The 27581-nt window shown below is 30.1% G+C and overlaps 3 protein-coding genes across 3 annotated transcripts; 1 reads left to right on the forward strand and 2 right to left on the reverse strand.

The window, feature by feature from the left end:
* Positions 1-11749: 11749 nt before the first annotated feature.
* EAE98_011370 (uncharacterized protein) lies at positions 11750-12840 on the forward strand (the record flags this gene model as incomplete). Its single annotated transcript, XM_038958992.1, has 2 exons — positions 11750-11928; positions 11982-12840. The coding sequence occupies 2 exons, from the start codon at positions 11750-11752 to the stop codon at positions 12838-12840; spliced, it is 1038 nt and encodes a 345-aa protein (XP_038804671.1).
* Positions 12841-19142: 6302 nt separating this feature from the next.
* EAE98_011371 (uncharacterized protein) lies at positions 19143-19640 on the reverse strand (the record flags this gene model as incomplete). The annotated part of the gene is made up of 2 exons (XM_038958993.1): positions 19143-19320; positions 19465-19640. 2 exons carry the CDS (start codon positions 19638-19640, stop codon positions 19143-19145), a joined length of 354 nt encoding a protein of 117 aa, XP_038804672.1.
* Positions 19641-23946: 4306 nt separating this feature from the next.
* EAE98_011372 (uncharacterized protein) lies at positions 23947-24287 on the reverse strand (the record flags this gene model as incomplete). Its single annotated transcript, XM_038958994.1, has 2 exons — positions 23947-24185; positions 24254-24287. 2 exons carry the CDS (start codon positions 24285-24287, stop codon positions 23947-23949), a joined length of 273 nt encoding a protein of 90 aa, XP_038804673.1.
* Between the last annotated feature and the right edge of the window lie 3294 nt (positions 24288-27581).

Raw genomic sequence — 27581 nt, forward strand, 5'->3', positions numbered from 1 at the left:
TTCTGGGTAAAACTCTAGGCAAAACTCTGGGCAATATCCGTATGTAGATGATTCAAATGCGGGGTGGTGGGTGTTAACCGATATCCCTACTACATGCATGCCCCTACTATATACACGTTTTTTTCAATCAAAATAAAAATCAATTTAAAATTCAAAAATCATTAGAATAAAATAAAATTTAGTTCTAAAATTCAATGATATTATTCATTTTGATTTCTCAAAATTTCTAATTATTAAAACAAAAATCGATTGAATAATAAAAGAAAAGAAATATATGATTTTAATATATAATTTTTTAATAAAGAATATATTAAAGTCTATTTATAGAATTAAAAAATATTTAAATAGATTTTTTGATATTGATATTCCTATAAAGAAATCAAAAAAATTAAAAAAGTGATAAGAATTGATTTTAATATAGATTATTAGATTTTCTAATTATTTTATTATTTTAAAGAGATTAAAAAATAAGTTTTAAAACGAATTTAAATTTATATTGAATATTAAAGTTTTGAATATTATAATGTTTTTGAAATAAGTTATATTGAAAGTTAAAATATATAAATTTTAGTTTAATTGAAAGAAATTCTTTAAATAAATCTTTTATTTTTAAAATTCTATTTTTAAAATTATTTAAATCTTGATTTTATAATATATAATGAAATTCTAATTATCCAATTCTTATTATACTATGTGTTTTTTTAAGCAAAAAGGTTTGTAAATTCAAATATTATTAAATTTAATTTTTAAAAAAAAGAAAATCTAAACAAAAATCATTTAATATTAATAAATCCCGAAATTCAAATATTTAAAAAGTTTATTAAATCAAAAATCAATTGATATAACTTTTTTTTGATATTAAAATGGAATATATATAATTAAAAATTTAAAAATCAAATTTTCAATAATAATTAATAAAAGCTTATATTATAATTAATATTATATCAAATTAAATTCTTAATATTCATTTTTAAATCTTTAATTAAATAAAATATTAATAAATCATAAATTTTAATATAATTTCTCTATATTTTAAAGATTATTATTATTATATAATTCAAAAGTAAAATTAAATATTATAAATTCATTATTTTATTAATAATTAATTTTTATAATTTTCTTTTTAAAAACTATCAGATTTTAATATTAATATAATTTCAGAATTTTGAAAAAAAAGTTTAATTTTTTCAATTACTTTATATTATAATATAAAAGAATTTATAATTTCCTTAAATAAAACTTATATTTCCGATTCTATTATAAGATATATCAATAAGTAAATTGTTACAATCAATCCGTATAAGGATTAGCAAAGGCATATGAGTAGCCCCTGCAGGGCTACTTCAGATCAACGCTAATCTGTGTATAATTATAAATTATAGAATTTTTATAACTTAAAAGAATTAATAAAAAGTTTTATACTATTTTATATTTAATTAATTCATTATTATTATTTATTCTAATAATTCTTTTTATTTTATTATATAAAGTAATTTATCAACTATTTTTTAATCAAATAGATATTAGTATTATTATAATTTTAATAAAAAGAATATTTGTTTTTAGGGGAGAGTGGGATATTTATAATACAATTTAAAATTAATCTAATAAAATTATTGATTAACTTTTATAGAGTATTAATAATAATATTTATTTAGTTTAATTGTATTCTTTTAATAATAATAAAGATATATTATTGGATTAATAATTTCAAGAAATAAAAAAAAAATGATAGTTATAAGAAAAGCTTATAGAATGATTATAAACTGTATTTTATATATAATCATTCTGATTGAGTATAATTAATCTATAGCTGTATCGAATATAATCTATTAGAATGTTAATCTTGATTAAAGAAAATTATTGAAATTATAAAGATTAAAATAATATAAAGGAAAATCCATCAGGAAAGTTAAAAAAAATTCTTTTAAATAAAAATCATATTTTAAAATAATAATGGATATTATTTCCCTAATAATATAAAGAAAATAGAATACATTATTTAATATTTCAAAAGATAGTTTTTAGTAATTTAATGTTAATTTATAAGTGAGTTAAATTATAAAGAAATAAATTAAAAAAACTTTAAAAAATATATATATAATATTATTATAAATAAAGAAACTAGATAACAATAAGTAATCTAAAAGCTTATATACAAAATAAAGAGAAGGAGATATTATAAATATATTTATAATCTATTTAAAAGATTTTAAAAAGAATATTAAATAGAAAATAAAGAGTATTCAGATTAAGAGACTCTTAGTGGATTTATTATCTAATATAATTAAGAAAATATTAGAATCCTCATAATAATTTAAGTCATATAGTAAACTTATAAAACAGATTTGTAGATTAGAAAATATAAAGAAATTATTTTGAGAAAAAGGTATAGAGGATTTATATTAACCTTACAAATATTAATTATTATCTTTTTAATATTAAAATATCTCTAAACACCTTTATCTAAAAAACAACCTAATTCTAATTATTAAACCAAAGATTTAAGAATTTAATTAATCCTTTTAAAAGAATTCTTTAAGATATTAAGATATTCTATTAATATACTATATATAAATACTATTAGAATATTATATATTGTAAATATCAAAAAAAAAACACTTTATTATATATTATTGAAATATTATTATATACAGATATTATAAAAGAAAATATAAAGAATTTGAATATCAAAATAATCTATCTAAAACTATTTATATAAAAAACACTTTGATTTAACAATTATAATAAATATTTTATTGATACTAAGTTTATATAAAAAAGAATAAATAATCTTTATAGTTATAATAATCTTTAATAATAATAGCAAGCTAATAATATTTTAATATCTTATTAATTTGAAAATATAAACTAATATTATATAATAAAGTAAACATATTAAATGAAATTGAACTTTTATTAAGAAAAATATTCCTTTTATATTAATAAATAATATTATAATTATATTATATAAGGATTATAAATTCCTTATCAAAATAAAAAATGAAAAAATAGAAAAGAGAATTTATATTTATAATTTTATATTAATAATATTAAACCTATCATGGATAAATATTATTCTAGATTTTTTATAATTATAAATAATTAATTCTAATATCAACTAAAAATCGATATTACTTTAATATTACTCTATTCTAAATAATCTTGAGATTATTTCTACAAAGGAATTTTATTATAAAATAAAATAAAATAAATTGGTTTTTATAATCTTTTTGAATAAATTAATTTTGTAATTAAAAATAAAAAAGGATTATTTAATATTTATATTAATCTTATATAAAATATTAAAAGAATTTCAAGAATATAAAAAAGCTTTTTTTAAAAAAGAAAGTAGTCTTTTATTCGAATATTATTTAATAAAATATTATATTAATCTCGAATTCAATTTAATTTTTCCTTAAAATCTAATTTATTTTTTATTAAAAAAATTTTTAATAATATTATAAAAGCATTTAAATAAATATTAAAGAAAGGGTAAATAAAAAGATCTATTAATTTAATAAAATCTCTATTATATTTATTTTTTAAAAAAAAAGAAGGTTATTAATTATACATTAATTATTAAAAATTTAATCAGATTATAAAAAAAATTGAATTCCTTTATTATTTATTAATAAATCTTTAAACCAATTTTAATAAAATATTATATTTATTAAATTAAATCTTAAAAATATATATTATTATATTTATATAAAAACGGGTAATAAATAAAAAATGATATTTCGAATATAATATAGTTAATACAAGTATAAGGTAATATCTTTTAATCTTATTAATATCCCTATAATATTTTAGATATATATTAATTAAGTATTAATAGAACTAATAGATAATATATATATAATATATCTAGATAATATTTTAATCTATTTTAAAAATAAAGCTATATATATAACAAATATCTAATAAATATTTATATATTTTATTAAATATAAACTTTTTACAAAATTAAAAAAATTTATTTTTTATATTAAAAAAATCAAATTTCTAGAATTTATTATTTTAATAAAAGGGGTTATAATAAAATCTGGGTATATTTAAATTATTATAAAATAATTAATATTTAGTAATCTGAGAAATATACAAATATTCTTTAGCTTTACAAATTTTTATTAATAATTTATTAGAGTCTATTTAATAATAATTTATAATATAATTATATTAATAAAAGGAATATAAAAGAGAAAAATAATAATTAAATTTAAATAAATTGATAAAGTATAAAAAACATTTGAAATATTAAAGAAAGTCTTTATATCAATATCTATTTTTCAGTATTTCAATTTTTTATTTTATATAATAATCAAAATTAATATTTCAATCTTTATATTAAATTATATATTATTATAACTTTTTTCAAAAGGAATTAAGGATGTATTAATCTAATAATAATATCTTATTATATTCTATTCAAAAAAGTTAAATCTAGTAGAGTAATAATATTTTATTTATAACTAAGAATTATTAATAATATATATTATTTTTATATAATAATATTATTATATAATAAGGAGTTGATATATTATTATAATTAAATCAGATTATAATAATTTTTAATATTTTATAATAAAGAAAAACCTAAATAATTAATAAATAAGATAAATAAAGGTTTTGATTATATATAATTTCGAGATAGTATATAGAGTAGGGAAATTGAATTCTGTAGATAAGCTATTATATTATTTTGATTATATTATTGATATAAATAATATAAATAATATATTATTAATCCTTCAAAATAAATTAAAGAATAAATTAATAATTATAAATCTATTTTAAAGTTTTTTTATTAAAAAAATAGAGTTTTTATATAATATTATAGATTTTTTATAAAAAAAAGATATAATCTATTATTTTATAAATATTTAAATTTATTAGTTAAAACTAATTATAAATAGTTGATATTATATTGAATAGTTTGTTTATTAATAAAAAACAAAACAGTATTCGAATTAATATTAGAAATGATAAGAAATACTTTATTATGATTTTAAGTAGATAACAATTTTATAAAGAATAAAAAATATCTAAATCAAAAACTATATTTTACTAAAATTATCTTATTTTAATAAATAGATATTAATAGGTTTTTTAAATATAATAGGAATATTTATATATTACTAAATTTTGCTTTGAAAATGGAGATTTGGAAATTCATTATAATAACTTTATAAATAAATATTAAAGTACTTTTAAAACTCTAAAAATCTTAAAATCTAAATATTTTTGATTTTTAATAAAAAGAAATATGAAAATATATATTAAAATATATGTAATATATTAATAAATTATTATTAAAAGATATAAACCTTATAGCAAATTACAATTTCTTTTTATTCCCTATAAATCTTAAAAAGAAATAACTATGGATTTTATTATAAATCTATTTCTATCGAAATTAAATAAATATATATATAATATAGTTTTAATAATTATTAATAGATTTATAAAGCTTACTTGATATATATCCATTAATAAAACAATTATTTCATCAAAATTTACTTGAATATTAATATAAAATATATTTAAGAATTTTGAGATATTAAAAGATATTGTTTTAAATAGAGAATTATAGTTTATAAATAAATTCTAAAATAGCTTTTTTTTATTTATGAATATAATATAAGTTATTTATTATATTCTATTCTCAAATCAATAAGTAAACAGAGTAATAAAACCAAAATCTGATTTATTATATTAATTATTATTCTAATTACTAATAAAATAATTAATCTTCACTACTATTATTTACAAAATTTACTTATAATATTATATAGCATAGTACAATAAATATAAGTCTATTTTAAATAATGTATAGATTTTTATTAATATTTTATTATATTGATAAGAATATTAATATCATAGGGAGAGTACTAATAGTATATAAATAGATTGTTTTTCTTAATAAAGAAAGGGAAAAATTAAAAGAATTATAATAAATAACTATAAACCGAAAATCAAAGAATACAAAGGGTATAATATCTTAATAATATAATATTAAAGATAAAATAATATTAAACATTCGAAATATTAAGTAATTTCAATTCAAAAAAAAGTTTTTGAATAAATTTATAAGCTTTTTTTAAATAATAAATATAAAAATTAATAGTTAAGTATATAAATTTAAATTATTATTTATTTATAAAATTTATAATGTTTTTTATATTTTTTTATTAGAATTATAATATAAACGATAGGATACCACTAATCCACTACTACTAGAAGAGATAGATAATTATTTGAAATGTAAAATAAAGAAGATTATAGTATATAAAAAAAGAGATAAAAATATTTAATATCTAGTTTAATAAAAGAATTATTAATTAATGAAAGATATATAAAAAATCTTCTATAATCTTAATAATATAAAAAAATATTAAAAGAATATAATAAAAAAAAGAAATTATTAATATAAAATTTTAAAAAAAAGGAAAAAAGCTATAAAATGATAGAGTTTTACTATATACTTATAAGCGAATTATTGATAATATAAAATTATTTATAATATTCCTTTTTTTATTCCTTTTTATTCTAATAAAAATAAAAATATAATTCTTTATTAATTAATATATTATATATTATTGCTAAGTATATCAACTTATTCTAATATTTTTGAAATACTTTAGGCTTCAATTTATAAATATTAGAATTAATATTATCTAAATCTTTATTAGTATTTAGTTAATAAGATTATTACTATTCTTTTTATAAAATCTTATTTCTAATAAAAATATATTTTTAATTAATATAAAGATATTGTTATAAAGATATTATTATATTAATATATTAAAAAAAATTTATAATAAAAATTAATCCTTTTATTTTATGTATTAAGAAAATCTAATATAAAAAAAAGAATTCTAAAGATAGTATTATTTATATTATTATTACTTTATTTATTTTTGTTTGTTAAAGATATATTCATTTTATTCTTATTCCCATTTTCCTTTTTCTTTATTTTTATAAAAGTTTTGTTAACTATTCGAATCTTTATTAATTAATTATTGGAAATCTGTAAGCATTTATAGAATCAAATATTTTTAAAAGAATTTACAAGAATATCAGATTTTTTAATATAGATGGAATAATTTATATAAAGAACCTTAGCCTTTAGTAGAATACTAAAATCCTAATATTAAGAATTAGAAAAGGAACTAATAGTAATTAATACTATCTTTTATTTTAGAGCTATATAGAAAGTTTTATAAGAAAAAAGAATAACTTAAATAATTTTAGTTTTGGTAATAAATTAACAAATGAAAATTACCGAATTACTAAAAATATACTTTTTTATTTGAAAGGTAATAATATTAATATTACCTTTAGAAATATAGGGAATATTAAAATATTAAAGAATATTGATAATCTAATAAAGAAAAGAGTTATTCTTTTTATTATTATTAAAATCAAAAAGAAACTTATTAAAATATTTAAAATAATTCTTTTTGAATATAAAAAATAAATATAGGAATAAAGACAAAATAATAATTAGTTATTAATATAAGAAGGTCTGTAGTCTTCCAAATCAGCTAATATGTTTATAGCATCTAAAGTCTTATCTTCTAGGGAAATAGAAAACAGAATAGGAATATTAATAGTATAGAAATAAATAATTGAAATTATGAAATTATCTTTATTATCCAAATCTATTATAATTATTAGTTTTATAATAGAATTTGGAATAGTAATATTTAGTATAAATAAATTATTCTATAATTTAAGAAATCAGTTAATGTCACGGAATTCACTGTATAGTATAACCTTACAAGCACTAATCCCGATACTCTTTCGAAGTACTCACTTCTATAATTATTAACCTCATTTCACTTATTTTATTTGTATATTTTATATATCTAATTAGACAAATACCTCGCTCAATCAGAGTATATAAAGCAGATATAATCATTATGATTATACCTCAAATCAATCTAGTTTATTATTACTCTACATACCTATTCCCAGATTAAAGTAACCATTAGATATAGCTATTACCTCCGTGATAGTTAAGTATTATTATAAGGAGATGAAGAGTAATTAATAATAGCTTGATAAAAGTTTACAAAATACTTTATAAGATTATTTATTCAATTCAATTTTTTTATAATAAATAGAGATGATATTTTGAATAATTTTAGCTTTTTAATATTACTCTGTTTATTCTCCTTCTACAAAAAGGCCTTTATATTTTTAATATAATATTTATTTTAATATATTATTATAATCTCAGTATTTTTTTTCTTTTAATTATTAATAGAAATAGTTTATTAAAAAACTTAGGTTTGATATAGCAAATTAATATTGGGAATGTATTAAAAAGGCATTAGCTAATAAATCTTTTTTGGGGTACAATAGTAATTATATTTAGTATAAGAATTTTTGTTATAATAACAAAAATCTTTGAGGATAGAAAACATAATATATTTAGAATAATAAAGGTATATAGGGATAATCAACCCAATAGAATTTATTATAGATTAAATTATAATTACCTAAAGACTAATAGGTTAAAAAATAATTATAATAAAATAAGAATAAGTAAAAGAATAATAAAAAATAATTTATTAAAAAAAAAGAATTTGAAAAATTAAAAGGAATTTATGAAGTTTTTAGTAATTTATTAGTGAGAGTGGTGAATATATTGAAATATTATTTATTAATTATTTATAGCTTTATAGTATTTTTATTTCCTTTTGGTATATAATATAAATACAATTACTTGGTGCCTTATTCTTTTGTATTATATAAGTTGAATTTGAAAAATAAATATATGTATTTCGGGATGTGATATGTAATATAAGGGGTTCTATTATAATTAATTTGTATAAAGGCTGGTAAGGGTATATAAATAATCTCTATAGGGTTATTTCGGGCTAATGCTAACCCGCATATAATTATAAATTATGGAATTTTTATAGTTTAGAAGAATTAACAAAAAGTCTTATGCTACCTTACATCTAGTTGATTTATTGCTATTATCTACTCTAATATAAATAACTTCTTATATAAAAATTCAATATCTTATTTATTAATATTATTATTATAAATTTTCAGAATTTCAGATTTTTATTTTAAAATATTATACTAATTTAGTTAATTTATCTTTATTTTAAATTTCAAATGATTTCATTGCTTTTTTAATTTTTAATTCAATTTAATATGATATTTTATATAAATAATAAGAGCGTGTACATAGCAGGGCCGTGCACATAGTAGGGATATTGGTTATATGATGGTTTATGGTGTGGGTGTTAATAAATGTTGGATACTTATCTGAAAATATTAATCTCTCTACTGTCTCTCCCATTATACACATATAATTAGCCGGTCCATATGTAGAGCAACTCACGGTATGTCAAATTACATTATATCTTATCGTCATACCTACGATACATCCTACCTACCTACACACTTACATGCACGCATTTCGGATTTCATTCATGACTACCGTATCCTACCTTGATATTCCATCTGTATTGAACTATCTGGAGATTGTTGATAGTGAGGTTGTATTTCCATATGTCTTATACCTCATACCTCATATCCTGCACCCTGCTTGTCATTGCATATCCAACGTACTCAAAGCGGGGTTCTGATGTATCGTAGACCACAAGAATGAGGGGTGAATCGGGGTGATCAATACGTATTTCTCGCAATTACCATAGTTTAAAGACAAGCTAGACCGGCGATAGAACAAATTGAGAGCTGAAAATTCATTCCTCGGTCACAAATTAGATTCATGTGAAAGGCCGATGATTGAACTTTGATAAAGTTTAAGGATGGTAGGGATGAAGATTTGCTAAGGGTTTCCTTAGTGTGTATGGGAGGGAAGATCATTAATTTATGGATTCGGTAGATTTCCTTTAGTCTTTTCGGAATGTGAATTTGAACGGGATATTGATATCGATATATGCGTCAGGGAAAATTCTAGTTTTAGTTCTTGTTCTAGTTTCTATAAACTGCCGATGGAAAAGATAGATCACGATGAATACCGCATCTAAACCCACTCGTATACTCGTACATCGGAAGAATAATTCGCACGGAAGTCAGTGCTAATTTGTACTATACTACTACATATATCCACTACACTACACAAGATCAAGTTTCTTCTCGAGTCCGAACAACAGTAGAGACAACGGCGGCAGTTACATTAATGAGCTTTGATGCTGTTGTTGTTCAATACAAGATCAAGCTTCAGTGGTGGAGAAGCCGAGATACGGAGCATCGAGATACCCCAATGTGGCGGGGATTGTGGATTTATGGATTTATGGATACTTATCTAACGGGGGGAAGAAAATTGATATTCCTTGATATGTGATTAGTTGAAAGAGATTTAATTCAGCTTAATTATCATTTAGCTATATCCACAATTTAACAATCTAAGACCTTTATTCGACGCAGAAGAAAATCATATGGGGAAGAGGGGAAGGAACGGGAAGGGAAGGGAGGGGAGGGGAGGGGAGGGGACATTTTCTTCAACTAATTCATTCCAACCTCTTCAATCTCTTCAACTCTTCGATTCATGAACGACAACCATTCCCAACAAATCAATTGGTGACCCAAGCAAATTACTCAAATTTCAAAACCCAAGCCCCCTAGTAAAATGTTGGACTCTACGCGAGTATACAATATTCAAACCAACCAATACCAACCAATACCACCTCATCACACCAACTTCAGAAATCTTAACGAAAGTTGATCGCTGTAACGACCAGGATATATTCCGGGGTAACATACACATTTGCTCAACCCAACATGACGAGCTTTGCCTAATACAAGAACATCGCCGTTCCGTCTATGATCCACCGAGGCTCAATACTTCAATACACCGAAAGGAAATTTCATGGTGAGATCTGACATCTGATTGTAATGGATAGCACAAATGCATCGAGGCATCCTACTCTACGTGAATGGTAATGGAAGGCTGTGCATGGTTCCCATGTTACATGTGGTGCGTGTTAGTCTCTCGGTAGACGAGATGGAATGTTGTATGACAGTCACACAACTAACCATCAATGTCAAGGTGTGCCAATCTCCTTCTTAATTGGTATACCAGACCGTATCTTTAATTACGCCAAAAAGCTTGACAAAACTGTTCAGCTAAAGAAATGTGTAATTGATGTGGAATTATCGTGGTAACTACGAGATTTCGTGGTACTCTTCGGTCATTGCGAAACGATGAGACCTCAAATCAGCCACTTAGAAATCCCTTTTTGCCATTCATTTTTTGGTAATTGTGTAAAATGTGCTCACATGCTTTTTACACCTTTTCTTTCAAATCGGACATTATTCCCCATGGGGAATTCAAAAGTAGATCCAAGACTTTCACTCGTTACCCTTTCGATCATATCTTACTTGCCCCCCCTAGTCAAAAGACCCCTCTCTCTGTACATATCTACAATAACTCCACATTAGATTGATCCCCCTTCCTTTCTCCACTTTGGATTTTTTTTCAAGAGATATAGAAGTATTGAAAGTTCGCCATTTTTCTTTATTCAACTTGTTCTATTTTTTGATCATCGTCATCGATATAGGGGAAATATATTTCTTTGTTTAATGGTTGTGAGACGTCATCAGATGAGATTTATTGGATGAATATTCGACTATAAATTACCATTATCATCTCAAATTCCATATCCACCAACCAGCGGAAATAACTCCGAGTAATTGATCCTACGAGAAAATCGATATATTTGCGATCATTCCCCAAAACTCGTCGTTGAAAATCAAAATGGTCGGAGGATTAGATGATTCGGATCAAAAGGTGGAGAGAGCGGAGGTTGAACAATATGAGACAAATCCACCAGCAAAGAGATCATTTGGTGGAAAAGTAAAAAGACATTGTGCTCGATTTTGGTGGATTCATCTTATAATTTTCTGTATCTCATTTCTCATCATTGCATTATGTCTGTAAGTATTTCTCCAGATATCCGATATCTTGATACCCGTACTGACTTGAATAGTGTTTATGTCGCTATGCCTAAGATTGCTCAAGATGGCGTTAATGATTCTTCTCTCGAAATCACTCAACTCAAATTCACAGATCCAACGCCGGACACCATTGTTCTCAGTCAAGTCGGAATTCTTCACAGTCCTTCAATGTACACACCTACTCTTGACCCTTTCAACGCCTCCTCATACCTAGTCACCAATGGACAATATGCTTCATCCCCAATGGTCATCATTCCTCTCCCCAAAATCCACGCTCTCCATCCTAAATCCACCATCTCGGTCGAAAACCAAGAAGTATCAATCGTCAGCATCGACGCGCTCTCGGACTACACCACCGCCGTCCTCTCCAACGAATACGTCACCACCGCCCTCGTGGGAAAAACCAAACTCCACGAAGGCGCCCTCCCCGTCATCACCGTAAACTACAACCAAACATCCACATACAAAGGACTCAACGGACTCCAAGGATTCAACGTCACCAACGTCCGCGTCAACCTCACTGCGCTCTCCGGCCCCAATCTCTCCGGCTACGCATATATTCCCAACCCCTCCGACATGACTATCGTCATGGGCGACGTCACTTTAGAACTCTCCACCGCCACGGGCGTGGTCGGGAATTCCACCATCGCAAATATGACCCTCGTACCCGGAAACAACACCCTCCCGATGACGGGAACGATGGATCAAACAAAGGTACTCGCGAGCGCGGATCTGAAGACGGGAATCGTGCAGTTGGGGATTGTGGGTAAGAGTGCGATTTACAATGGGGAACATTTGGTGTATTATGAGAGGGCGCTTGCGAGTAATAAGTTGAGCTTGGCGTTGAATGTGGCGCAGGTGGTGAAGGATAGTGCTGGGGGTTTGATTTGAGAGTGGGGGATAGGAAGTGGCGGAGTGGAGTGGAGTAAAAGAGAATGAAAGGATTAGGATTACCTACCTACCTATGGAAATAATTAATTAATTTCTCACCTGGTGTGAAAGAATAGTCAGTCGTGTGTTTGTGTTTGTGTTTTGGGTGATGAGTTATGAGTTCAACCTACTCTTTTCCCTGTTGCGATACCGCGAGAGTGGAGGTGAAAGTGTATTCTTTAGGAGGTTGACTCATCGATTATTTGTAAGAGTTGAGGCCCCGGCTTATCGCACACTAGCCGAAAACATATCAAAATCCTTTATTTCTTCAACTTTTGAATTATATATTATTTTAATAAAGATAAAAATTAAATTACCGAAATTGATATGTTTTATAATTAATTATTAAAATTATTCAAAAAAATGAATGGATTATTTTTAGTATTTTTTTTTAATATAGTTGTAGGTTTTTAAAGTTAGAATTTTCAAGAAATTCAAAAAAAATCGATTTTTTTATATGAGAAAAATGTTATATATAATAAAATTTGAAAAATTTCAATTTTGAAATTCTATATACCCAATTTAATAACGTATTTCCAAAACCTTAAATTTCAGTACTTTATCAAAAACATCTGAATATTAGATTTTCTAATTTCAATCTATAATATCTTTATCAATTATAGTTCAATTTAATTGAAAATTTGATTAAATTATAAGGAATAATGAATTGTATTATTCATATAATTTTTAATTGTTTTAAATCGGTATTAATCGAATTAGAGATTTTGGGGCGAAAATTCAAAAACGATTGAAAATAGTTTGGAAATATATTGATTTTTAGTTTCAAAATCGAATTTTTGATCTATCTACTTTCAATTCAATAACTACCTTTTCAAATTAACTAAAAACTGATATGCTAATTATTCTAATTGAAATAATGATTATTCTGAAGAGTTTTTACAATTTGAAAATATATTGCTAAATCTAGAAGTAATTAAAATTGAATCTCATTTTGATAAAATTGATGAGGAATAAAATTTCGCTTCTCTTTTTTGGAAACGAGTTATTAAATCGGGTATATTTATATCAAAAAAATACTAAAAATAATTTATTCATTTTTTAAGATTTCAAATATAGTAATATCTTATATAAAAGATTTTCAAATCAATTTTTAAATTATTAAATAAATTATAAAAGAAATAAGTTTATATAAAAAAAATTTTTGTAGAGATTTTGTTATGAAAAAAAGTAGTATACGATAAGCTGGGGCCTCAACTCTTACCTCTTTCCCTGCGAATAATAAAGTAGGTCACTTTTCATAACTAATACTTTTATAAGCATCTACTATGATATTATAAAACCATTCGTGATCTACTACCTCCTTCGTCATTTGGTGATCTAGAAAGGTTAGAAGACAGTCTGTATTGATAGTACGATCTTTGAATAGCTTTAAAGCACTGCAAGCCTCTGTTTACAGTCCAATTCCGCTCCTTTCGAAAAGCCCGTGTTTACAATATGATTTTGCTCCTTCCTAGCGAAGGCGATTCTGATTCACGAGCACGTGAAGTCTAAAAGGGGAAGAGTGTCAGAACGTATATAACCAGAGGCTAAGGAGAAGGATATTATAAATACAGTTTCGCTTCGTAGCTTAGCTGTTCTCTCTTCGTACTTTACAACATCTATTGGAACCATTTGATCCCTATCAATTTCCAGCTTTACTTCGTGACATTGAATAGTTTCATCATGTATCTCAAACCGTCCTCTTGTGTTATTGATGGTTGAATAGTTTCCGTTTTTTTGACTTGGATTTATAGACTTTTCAACATAATCTATCATATACAATTTCAAAGTCATGAGTCTCTGGACCTTAACTTCACAAACTTCACAATTCAGTTTCTAAAAGTTGAAAACTTTTCCAATACATTGAGACAATAATACTATCTGCTTTATATGTATAGGATTCAATGTAATTGTATTAAAGACAATTGACTGTGAGAACAATATCAGCTTATTCGAATCAATCTGAGCTCTAGTTGATTCATAAATAATCGATATCGAAAGATCAGAAGTGTTTTGTACCTGGGTTGATAGTTTTCCAATTCTTATATAAAGGATATCTATTATAGTTCTGAAGTCATTCACAATCATTCATTGGGTTACTACAATTTACATCCCATTCATCTACTTGATGATTTCTCAAGCTTTTCTACTTATTCTATATGAGATATATATTTGTATTTGGGTATTTATACATCCAAACGGAGAAGATGAATCCATGGTATAATGAGATGAGTATGAGAGTGGAATTCGAGAAACTCGGTTAGTGAGTTAGTTAGTTACCTACCTAGGTAGTTGGCTTTGGGTAGTATATAAAACGGGATGAGATCGAATGAGATGATGAATAGAAATGAAACAATAGAATGAGATGAGATGATGGAAGGAGTAAAAGAATGAATAAGATAAATTTATAGAATAAGAAGGAATAAGATAATGAGATAATGAAATAAAATGAGAGAGAAATGAATTAATTTGCTTAATATTTTATAGAACGAAATTATAAGGTGAGAGAGATAATACTCTTTCTTTGTTTTGAATTCTAAAAAAAATAGCGTTTGATTACCTTATAGGGAATTAGGGTAATTTAGGTCGGTTCTATATCGGATATTCAACCGTATTGCAACTGGCGAATTCACTTTTTATGATTTTAATTTAGGCTGTAATTCTTCCGAAGAAATGTTTAAACCGAATATAAATTAGACAGTTGTAGAGCTCTTAACAATTGTAAAAGAGTTGTAGAATGGATATATTACTTAGTAATCTTGAAAGTTGGAATAAAAGCTATTCAGAATTCTAATACTAGAAATTCAATCAATTACATATATACTCTCTATCCTACTCCCCATATAGAACCATACTCAACACTACCAGACTAAACTTTAGCTAATTCGAATTATTCTGAATTCAGATTTTCAAAATGTGTTGAATTTGAAGTTCTACAGCAATAGCGAATTCTTTGTGCATAAATTTTATGCATTTACCGGGGTATTTGCTAGCGTATTCGTCAATATCAATTGAATTGACAGGGGAGGGAAGGATATGTCCAGATTTGAGCCTTAAATCTAAGGAACCTCGGATAATCCCTACATTCATCTTATATATTCAACTGTCTCTTATTTCCAACTATTTATTAGCCTTAACTATATTAATTCACTTCAGAATATTGAAAACTATAGTTTCTATTTAAATCTGATTAGAAACGGATTTAAAATTCTAAATGGATGTATAGCAGATGTACTAATTGAAGTGGTTATAGATCGGTCCTAAAAACCCCTCATTTCCTATACGGTACTCGCTCATTCGCTCGCTTGCTTATGACTGGAGAAATTTATAACTCCCGAGGTCATAAGAGGACTAAGGGGGGGGAATAATATCGGTATTGATATACGAGTAAACAGAATGAGTATGAGAGCGAATAAGCGATAAAAAACGTTTTTATCAGAGTAGAATCTAAATAAAAATGTGGAGAGTAATTCATCATGAGAAGGGCATGTAAATCATCGATTAAATAGATAAACGAATAGTTGAATAAAGAGAGGAAGTATATGTACCCCATGATATCCTGATTGTTTTTCGTTCTCTATTCGCTACTATTGGAAACTTGAAAATAGAAGGGTAAGGACAGGTGAGGAGTGTTGAGTTTCTGAATTCCTGTGTTTGTGGGGAGAATTTGTCGCTATTTAGTTGTTGCGGGTGTGTGAGATGAGATGACTTTGGATACCTACCTAGTTAGATAGGAGAAGCTATAGAAAATGATTATACACATTCGTGAAGTTGAAATGAAAGAAGTCTTTTCATTGTTACTGAGATAATCTCACTATTCTTCTCTCTTGTAGTTGAGACAAGAGATCTTTTTTTGTTGTTCATCTTTGGTGCCGTCAATCGGTGGGTTGTCTCATCATCATCTACGTACATCGGATGGAGTGCCTGATTCCTTGCGCTTGAGGGCGAGAAATTGCTCAGCAGGAAATTTCGAGGGAAACAGAGAGAATTGAATCATTTTCAATACTTTTCATCGGGGTAGCTTCCTTGTTTCCCTATTCTACAGTGAACGGCTGCGCTGTACATGAAGATTCAAAATGTTCGCGGATAAACAGTTTTATACTACTTCTCTAGTAAATGGTGGGAATGTGGAGACATTGCCAAAGAGAAATATGGGAGATTTTAGGCATTTAGAAAGGAGGGGGAAGTATAGAGATCTGCCTCATATTCAAAGATTTGACATAACTTGGATTATCACGATGTTTCAGTGAATAGTTTTCCAAGAAAAACATACGCATATCGGAATTAATACCCAGTTCCATCAAACTACTTCTCAAAAGCTACAGATCCTCACCAGTGGTTAATTACATCATTGGCGAAAGTATATAAATACTTCTCAATCATCTCCTTGTGTACTTGACCATCACGGAGTGTAGAGCAAGTAGATGGAGAACAAGGAATTGCTTAGCCTCTGCTTTTTCTCGATTTACAGAAGTTCTGATCTCCTGGTGTGATTCTGGACTCTGGAGTTGGCTACCGGATTGGATGGATATGCGTTTGTGTGGGTAAGAAAATGGCAATGGAGAAGGATTGACGTTTCTTTCACTGTTTTTGTTGTTGTCATTATTGTTGACTGATAGGATAAATTGACAGTGAAGAAACACGAAGTCGAGAGAAATCTGACTTTCAGATATTGAGAGCTAGAGATAGACTTTGAATTGATCAAACAATCTCATAATCTTTCAGTATCTTATCTGATGAGTATTCTTACGATTCGAAGATTCCATTGATTGTGTATGTTGCCCTTCAAAAAACTTTAGGTGGTGCAGAGCCGGATCGAAGTATTGGTTTTATATTAAAAGGTCAGTCCGGATACAATATATCGTCTCTTATTAAGAGCGAGATGGTTGTCCTAGCATTATTCCACTACTCGATTAAAAAAATTTGCTCCATCATGCGCGGTTAATTGCTATATATTCCACCCACTCTCCCTATTCCGAACAGCATTGTTCTGCATGATATATGACGAACAGGCATAGAATTTCCGAGCGCGTCCTCCAAAATCTAGATTGATCTTTTGTGAGAGGGGTTTTATGCAAATCTCCCGTTCTTGCTCATATCACCTTGAGAAACCTCTATTACTCATATTGACTACCATTAAAAAGATAATTCGTGGTAATCTTACATCAGAAATGACAACAAATATTTAGTGAAAACTCCAAATGACAATCGCAATCCATCTGTATGTCCAGAATACCCATATATGGCAATCTACTATTTCAGTCACTGGACTTCACATTCCCCAGTGTGTAAATCCGTAAACTGTGGTCTTGGTACATTTTCATTGTCTGGTTACAAGCAATTCTTTGACTGTAAGGTGAAAATAATCATATTTACAACCTATAACCTCCACAGAATTTAATTGGGAACACTGCTTCGGCTCCAGATGAACTCCAAGAGGGCTACAGAGAGTAGTCGCGGGGAGTTGAATAAGAATGTCTGCATTTGGTGAATTAAGCTTCTGACAGCAGATGCCGTGGTGGTTGATAAGCCACCGAGCGCAACGAGACACAGATGGTAAGAAATTACTGGCCCGGAATACTACTCCTTGAGGTACTCATAAGGGAAACTTTTAGCAATGGCTTACCTCCCACTGCAGAACAACTTGAATCAAATTGTCTACGTCAGGGGAAAAAATGAATTTCCATCATTTCAACTGCAGATACTAGCTCGGTCATTTGTCGTAGAATAGGCATGCCTTTCTTCCAAGGAGTCGAATTCTTAATCCGACCCGGTGGCTGAAAGGATTAATTCTTCTTCTTCACTGTCAATAATGTTGTCATTGCTTTGTCTGCCAATACTCTCATTGGTCTTCCAACAAATCTAGTCTTAAGGTTTAGTTCAACCCTCGTCTAGCATCTCATCCACTAAGCGGAAGTTCCATTAGTATGGGTCAGAATCAATTTGATATGCTTGCTTTCTTCACAATAATTCAATGTTTCTTTAAAGAAGGGCCCATTATCATTATCTTTGAACCGTTCATCCGAGAATCAGACCGCTTACAGTATTGTCGAGTTTCTTGCTCGCAACCAGTATTTGTCTTTCGATTTGCATCCAAGCTCCATCAAAGTCTGATGATAAAGAAGTCCAAGGATGCAAGTCTCCCATTCTGTATCTCTTCAATTCAACACCTTTGATTTCCTCCTCAGAAAGATCGAATTGTGATCCGAATCCCAAACGCTGGCGCCCTATCTCATTGATGACACCACAGAAATATCCTAACTTCAAACGATGATACCGAAGCGGCGTAAAAATATCGCCCACCTGTTTTCATCCCGAGTCGCCGTCTCACTCTGCTGGCTCGAAGATCTTTCTGGTTCCATCATCATTCTATGGCAATCTCTGATTTGCCGTAATTCATGTTTTGATTCTTCGAGCTGCCTCTTCCATTCTTGGAAGATTCTAAAATTTATTCGTTAGTCTGACTCTCATATATGTATAATTTCTAAGATCCATTCAAGAATTATACGCGGGATTGTGAAGCCATGCGAGATAGAGAAAAGAATTTTTCTGTGGAATGGAGAATGTGCATGAAGATAAACATACTGGAGTTCTGAACGCTCGGTAGGCCATCGGCGCTCACGCAGAATTTCAAGGTGGTAGCTGACTCGTTGAAGATTGGAGCGGTTGTCTGAGAGGCAGAGTTCAAGGATGAAGAGTCGTTCAGAATAGTTGAGGGGATTAAGGGTGTCGGCGAGACGGTATTTCTGGTGACTATCCATTTGGTTGTATTATGGAGAAGGGGTGATTATCAAAGTAGAAAGATTAATATGCTGTAAGAAATCTCGGTAAGGATAGAAGGACTGAGTAGCGAATGATTATCGAGAAATAGCTTATGGCAGTAGATTAAATGTTTTGTGTCAAGGCGTGATGAGAACTCTAGGTATTTGGGCGAGGAACAAGGTTAGAACTTTCAAAGTCTATTGCAATCGAAGCCGAAGTCGAGCATATATAGATAGGTATAGATAGGATCTTGATCTTGATAGAAGTGTTAATACAATACAGAGCCATACAATACAGATCCGTGGTAGTTGTGGTAGTAGTGGTATTCTTTAGTTCACTGTACGACTGAAAGAACCAATGATGATCAGATTAATGCTAGAAGTCGTTGAAACAAGAGGCAAGAGATAAAAGGCAACGAATCAATCAGTGGGTAAGTGAAATAAAGAAGAAGAAGGAGAAGAAATACAAGATCACAATCTGTCTTAACTCGCTATAATTGGCTTGACAATAATACTATCTAAAAACAAAAAAAGTAAATATTCAGGCCACTTTCCCAAATCCTTCACAAAGATACCGTAAAGCTGATATATTGGCTCACTGATATACTATAGAAACTAATCCATAAAATGAATTCAGTAACAACCATTCGCATCTATTTACTTCAAAGTAATATCACTATCCCTATATCTGTATTTATTTTCGATGAGCTCTCTTCTTTACACCTTTACAGTTTTCATACCTTTACCTTGTTCTACAAATTTAAATCAAATCAACAACTACCTACCAGAATAACAAACAACAAATATCATACCCAGTCTCTCACGAGATCCTACACCTCCTACAATGACCTCCCTTCAAGATCCACTATAGCAGTTTATAGTAATCTACAGCAATTTACAGCAAGCTACAGTAGTCTAAAGCAATCTATTTATCAAAATCTCTCCTCTTCTCTCTTCTCTAATATTATTTCCTCTCAGGATACAGATATACACCTACTTCGCAATATCTCAATAATACTTATCTATATATTATATACCCACCTAATAAATACGCATTTTTATTTATAGAATCTTTATGTTTGAAAGCTCTCTATTCTATAGATATTTAATTCGATATTGTAATTTCCGTAATAAATACTAAAATGTAGCTTGATGAGTATTATAAGTGAGTATCAAATTTCGCTTTTTCATTTCTTAGGACTATGACTCTTGGCTTGAATAATGAGGAGTATGAATTTAGTTACTAGTATAAATATAGATATAGATATAGATATAGATATAGATATAGATATAGATATAGATATAGATATAGATATAGATAATATTAATACTTCATTTATATACATATGTATATATTCTAGAGTATCTATAGTACGAATTGTATTCTAATAATTATGATTATCAAATATCTAAATCAATTAGAATATTTAGATTTTTGGGAATATTGAATTTGATTAATATATAGAAATCTTTCTAGATCTGTAAGTCTTTTTAGTAACTTAAATCCTTATATTATTAAACTATAGTCTAGATCATTGAATATTCTATCTAATAACTTGAAAGTTAACGAAGTAAGAGAAAGAATATATAAATATAAATGAAACAGGACTAAGATCCCTCTAGAAATAATTATGAGTATTTGTTTTTCGATATACTTTCATCTAGATACGAATTTTGAAATATACATAACAACGCTCGTATACTATATATTTTTATGAATTATAAAAATACAAGAATGAATATTTATCAAGCAGCGCTCTATCTAGACTTTTGAAAATCTATATCACTCTTAAAATTTATTGAGATCAATCTATTATCTTTAAAGAACCATAAGAGTTATAGATATAAATTCCCCATTAAAGGTTTAAACCTCAGGTATTAGTTCATAGTAGAAGACTATACTCGCAAATAAAGTAGATGCCTAATCCTACCTCTTCCCGCAAGATTTTTCTTCTTCTTTTCTTTTCATGTATATATGTTTCAGTGTCTAGCAGCCTAATTCGATAGTTCTTTCTTTTATATTGCTAGTGCGGAGTTATTCATAACGTATTAACCAATCGACTTTCCGGAATGGAGAATTACGCGCTGCTGTTCCAGGTCTGCCTGATTGGTTTCAGTAGCAAGTTGGATTTGGGAGATGGAATTCATCTAGGTATGTGTTTGATGTTAGATGAAAAGTATAGAGAACATCGGATCTTGAAGATCAATTGAGATCAAATATAGTTGTATGGGAACATTCGGGGTTTAGCTTAATGATCCTACGAACGGGAGTTTCTGTTATGATGATGTAATTGTACCCTTGTACTATTCCAAAAAAAATTGAGGGCTTGTAGTAAAGAGAGATATAATTAGAGAGAGAGCTAGTAAGACTCAAACTGAACTACCATTCTTGTTAGTTTACTTGTGTGTTTATCCAATCATTCTCTAGCAAAAAAAACTCATAGACTGAGCGCTGGATTTCGCACATTATTCTTCCCCCAAATAAGCAAATACTGACTATCTAGTCTTACTACATGTCTTAACTTCAGCCCATGTCAAATCATCTATGTAAAGATAATGGAGGTCATCTTTCACTTCAGTCAAATTCCTTCTCTAACTTGTCCTATATAGTTATAGTATCTTGGATACATCTTTATCCACAACCCGGACAGATCGCATATCCTCCCAACATCTCAGAACAAAAACTTTTCTCAATTCCTCTGTACCTTCTGGTTATTCGATTACTCTATCAAGTAGCTACCTCTCACTCCTCACACCCCAAATCTCAGGGGTTCTCCCACAATACCCGAGCCCACATGCTCCTCGCAGAGTGGGTCTCCCCCCTCAGACCCATATCCACTTTTGACTCATTCATAAATCTCCCCCACTCGTCCCCCTCTTTTCCACTCAAACTTTCCATATCTTCTCCAAAATCTGTTGGTTTTCCCCACTACTATTATCAATTTCAATATATACATAGATTGAGACTCCTCTCCCATCAAATAAGGATACAATAAAAAGGGCTTGTGGTTTAGTGGTATAATGTTCCCTTAGCATGGGAGAGGTCCGGCGTTCGATTCGCCGCTAGTCCATTGTATCAAGCTCGATTCGAGTATGTATTTTTTGTTTTTGGGGAAGACGAGGGAAAAGGGGGAATGAAGCGGGGAGGGGCCATTTTGGTTTGGGGAGAACAATTAATCCTTTTTCTGGTGGTGCATGTTTGATTATAGACATCTCAAGATAGAAAAGATACAGTGTCTGGAGATGAGTAGATGAATATATGTTTTGAAGTTTTGAATGTTGGTTGATGCTGATATCTATCTAGGTACCTAAACCTACATAACGGGTTTTCTCATTATTCAGCCCGCTTATCATTTTCCTTTACTTAACAAATAGGGTTGGGAGTGATGTTGTATTAAGTTTCTCAATGCGTAGAATATGCTTTACCTAATGTAGAATTGAATACTTTTAAATTGGGTTGAAGGGGGAGGGAAGGGTATCAGAAGACTAATCAGCGTATAACAAGTTTTCATGTCCTTTGTAAGCGAGGCAACTGAGATTTCCAGGGAAAGAAAAGTTAAAATGAAGAGTACTAGTTATGTCTGCTTCTGACCGTAAAGTTTCAGCCGCTAGAACTCTTCAGCTTGAAGGTTGGAACCTGCAGTCACGTGATATATTGCATTTTTGATTGGGGAAGAGTACGAAGCATTTCGAATGATCAAGCGGTGAAAGATATGAATGTAATACGTGTTTGTGAGAGTCAGCGAGATCTACAGCATCTAGGTTTGATATGTATCTTCCCGTCACCACACGTAGCGACAGCCACAACCCACCGGGAAGGGCGGGGTAGAAGTAGGTTTTATGCAGCTTGTGCTTTGTAAGTGGGATAAACTAACTATTCGTGTACGTGATTTTAGGGAGCGGCTTCATCAAGGTGCTTTAAGTTCTGAGATCATCATGTAGGCTGCAGTATATCAACTTCTTCGCTCGAGCACATTATGATCACGCGGGGAAGGTTTTTAATGTTATGATATTTGAATTTTTTCTATTTTGATTTATCCATCATAAGTGCATATAATTTCGATTCCCATAGGTCAAAAGAATAATGATACTCCTACGCTTCAAAGAAGACCGGCCCAGACCAAAACCCCAAGTAGCTAACAATCCAGCAACAAAAACTACCAAACCAATTTTCGCCAGTATCCCTGCTCCATTCTGTGATTTGAGAAGCAGCGATTTCCACCTCTATTGAATTCCAGTTCAACCACTAGTACAATGCCATCTCATCATCTCCAGATCCCATACTCCGCGACAAGCCCCAGATAATCTAGTTGTCTCTTGCTCTCAATAAGAACAATCTTTGTCTATCCTCTGCATTCTCTGTAGCTCTGAATTTTTGGTTGACAGTTGATGCACCACGGGTGACTGGAGCGAGCTGAAGGTAGGGGTTGAATGCATCGGTTGATTCGTTGGGGGTAGTGACTGTAGAGGAGCCATGGCCGTTGAGAATGAGCCATCCATCGTTGGAGTCGCTGGAGGAAGCGGATGAGGTAGAGTAGGCACGGTCTAGAGAGAATGTTAGTATATCATTGAATTATGTGAGATGTGAGATTAGAATGGGATAAGAAGCTTACCAAGACGTGGTTGTTGAGTTGTGGAAGAAGACATGGTGATTTTTGGTGGTGAGTTGTGATTGGTTGGGAAAATGTAAGATATGGTTGTGTTGTTGGAAGTAAGCCGGGTGTAGATTGCTTGATTTTGGATTGGTTGTTTGGTATTTGATTGTATGATTGAGTTGAATGATGAGGAGGAAATGAGGAGGGAAACATCGATGAATATATACACTTTCATCAACATACCTTCCCTCCCCCCTCCGTGCCTCATTCTTACCTCAATCCATTATTCTCAATACAGACCCTCAAATTCTTGGAAAGTCACCTATCTGTGTCAGACAAATTCTGGGCATGACCGAGCGCCATTTGCGGATTCACGACCTCCACATCAGTAAGCCAAGATGGCACTGAACGCAATGGAACGGTACATACATGAAAATATAGTTTGCCAAGAGATATACTGTTTCCCCCCAGCTGGTCTCCTACGCTTGCTCCGCTTGGAGTCAATGGGGAATACGCCAGGAATACCGCTACGCATAAATTTCTTGGCGATGAATATTATCCAAAGAATCTTCCACGCAGAACCTCAACGGGAACTCCGGGAGCCAATCCGGAGTCGTAATAAGGAAGCATGGGCGGACTCAATGGACTGCTGAATGTTACGCCAGAATTTATCCTTATCGAGATTTCCGCCATCGCAATAAACGAATTTTAATATAATTAAAAATGTCTGTATTGATGTATTGTACCTGCCAAGGTCATTTCAGGCATTCCTTGGCAACCCCCCTTGGAGTTATTCTCTATGGTATATACAAAATTCTGACATACGTATGTATTGAAACATCGAATACGTTGTGAAAAGAAAAAGAACCTCGCCACATTCCTTTTCCAAGGATGAAGGGGTAATCTTCGCTTCGCAATGTTTTGGGGGAGGAAGTACGTACCCGCGACTCCTCTCCTCCAGTATACTCTTTGAAGACCAAATTGTTACAAGCGGTGTTCCGGCCAAGCTACGCACAGAGTCCTACAAACGATCCGATCCGCCTGAAAGTTAACCATATTGGAAACTTATTAAACTATTTAAAGGGAAATGATGGTCTTGGCATCTACGATAAGAGTTTGGTAGATCTTGGTGTTGTGCTGGGCAAACAATTATTGTTCTTCATTGATGATCTACCAAGCAATTTTAAGATGATAAACATCGATCATTACTTTATGTACCGACGGGAAACGGTAGTTATTAGTTTGACTGTCAACTTGGCGTAAGGCTTTTGTTTCCAAGTTAGTCCTCTTTAGTCTGTTGAATAGGGATGGAAGATTCTTGGTTGTTTGAGTGGTGGTGAAGATTTGCAAATTTAGATCTTCTGAAACATGTCAAGTGACCTATTCTTTCCATACTTTGTATGATTTACAATTTACATGTTTGATGATGAACGATGGTGTATTGGCAGTGTAGGATTTCGAATGGAACATCATTTCATGATCCTGTAACACCAAGAATTCCCAAGTATCTTGGCTATGTACATCAACACTGCCTCACTTTTTTTTGCGAGCAACGAGTTCATCCACCAACCACCTTTACATTTCGAATATGCCCAGAACAATACATGTGTGGATATATTGCACAATTATTGCCATGAAATCTTAGGATTATTGAAAAAGATATGAAATGGATACAAGAGTATGCACGGTATCATCAGCCAAGTTGAGCCGAGTATTATTCTGTTCCACATTTGATACTCAAGAACTTCAACAATCAGTCTCACTGCATACCTTGTGCTGCGAACCCTCTCGGAAAGTGGCAATTAGTAGCGATCATTATGACCTTGTCGGTCTTCGAAATCTAATCTCCAATATCACTGCAGCAGTGCAGCTAGACAAATTTTCCCTTGGTGCATCCTTCACCTTATTCCCCCCACGGAATTTTTTTCATTGGCAATCTGTACGATGAGATGTCAACCATGGACAGCGAGACGGACGTACGGAGTGAGAAGCACACGACAATCTCATCAACAAGCTGCAAGCTGAGTGATAAGCTGCAACCGCACTTTACCGATGACCCTAGTTCTTGAGGTGACGGACGTACGGAGGAGAAATGTACGACACTTTCATCAGCAATATCGCAATAGATGCACCGGTACTACTACATTCCTTCCGCCGAGCTCCACATTCGATTTCTTCAAGAGATCATAGATCATCTAATATTTCGAGTTTTCGGCGGCCAAGGCTGATAATAAGGTAGGATCTTATCAAGAGATCCATCGTGGCGCCTATACGAGACTTTTTTCTCAACACCAAGGGTTGAAGAATCCACATTCGTGGTAACATCACTATCAGATATCACATCTTCGATTTGAGGGAGCACGAAATAGAGAATGGAACATTGTACAAAGGGAATATCTCCGAGGCTCAAGATCATTTGCCTCTCTCATTCGAGTGAAGGATTGTGACCTTGGTCATGGTATCTGTGACTCTCAAGGTTGTAGTACTGGCGATGCTACCTTTGCGGGGAACTGGTGCTGCACCTAATCGTTCTTCCCGAAAGTTTGTGATATTAAATCTTCATGGAGCTTCGGAGGTGATGAAAATGATAGGTTATACTGGGAGACTGGCCTTGAATCTCGAACCGATTTTGTCTCCACTGCTCATAATCTGGCCCGAGAATATGCCTTATATTGCCCGAAAGTGCGATGATTGCTGAAATCAGTGGGTCAGCATGAAACTTCTCTTAGAGTTTCCTTACTCGCATAAGCACTATAGGTATTCATTGTTCAAGCATATGATTCTGAGTTCTAGAGCGAGATTCCATGATATTCTGTAACACCAGGTTACAACTGACAAATTTCAGTAAGATTCTTAACCGGACCATCAGACACAATATGGCTCATCCCGGAGATAAAAGAGCAAAGCCAAGAGTTCTTGGCCAACACACTCGCAAAGTCAACGACTTTCATGCCTCTTGGTTATCATGGGGGCAAGCCCCCAATCCCCCATAGCTCGCTGCGCTCGAAGACATTTCGCACAATGTTCGTTGTTTACTATCTTTATAGTCTATGTCTATGGGAGGGGTTGAGCTTCTCATCCTCGTTGCTCGTTGTGCGTGCTAGGCGACTGTCTAAACAACTCTCATGGTAGTGGTTTATGGGGCCAGCAGCGAGCCGTCCGTTAGTGTGTGTTGGATATCTATTCAATGATCATCTCGGAACCATACTATCTGTCAAGAGTTCAGATTCTACGCTGAGTAACTAATTAATATCACTTCAATACACTAATCCCGCAGCTCTTCTTTGTCATTACGATCGCATAAGTCTGTCCTCCCAAAAAGATAAAGGGAGTCAGCACTTCAGTC

The sequence above is a fragment of the Botrytis deweyae genome (genome assembly GCF_014898535.1).
Source record: "Botrytis deweyae strain B1 chromosome Unknown BDEW_047, whole genome shotgun sequence".
NCBI lineage: Eukaryota > Fungi > Ascomycota > Leotiomycetes > Helotiales > Sclerotiniaceae > Botrytis > Botrytis deweyae.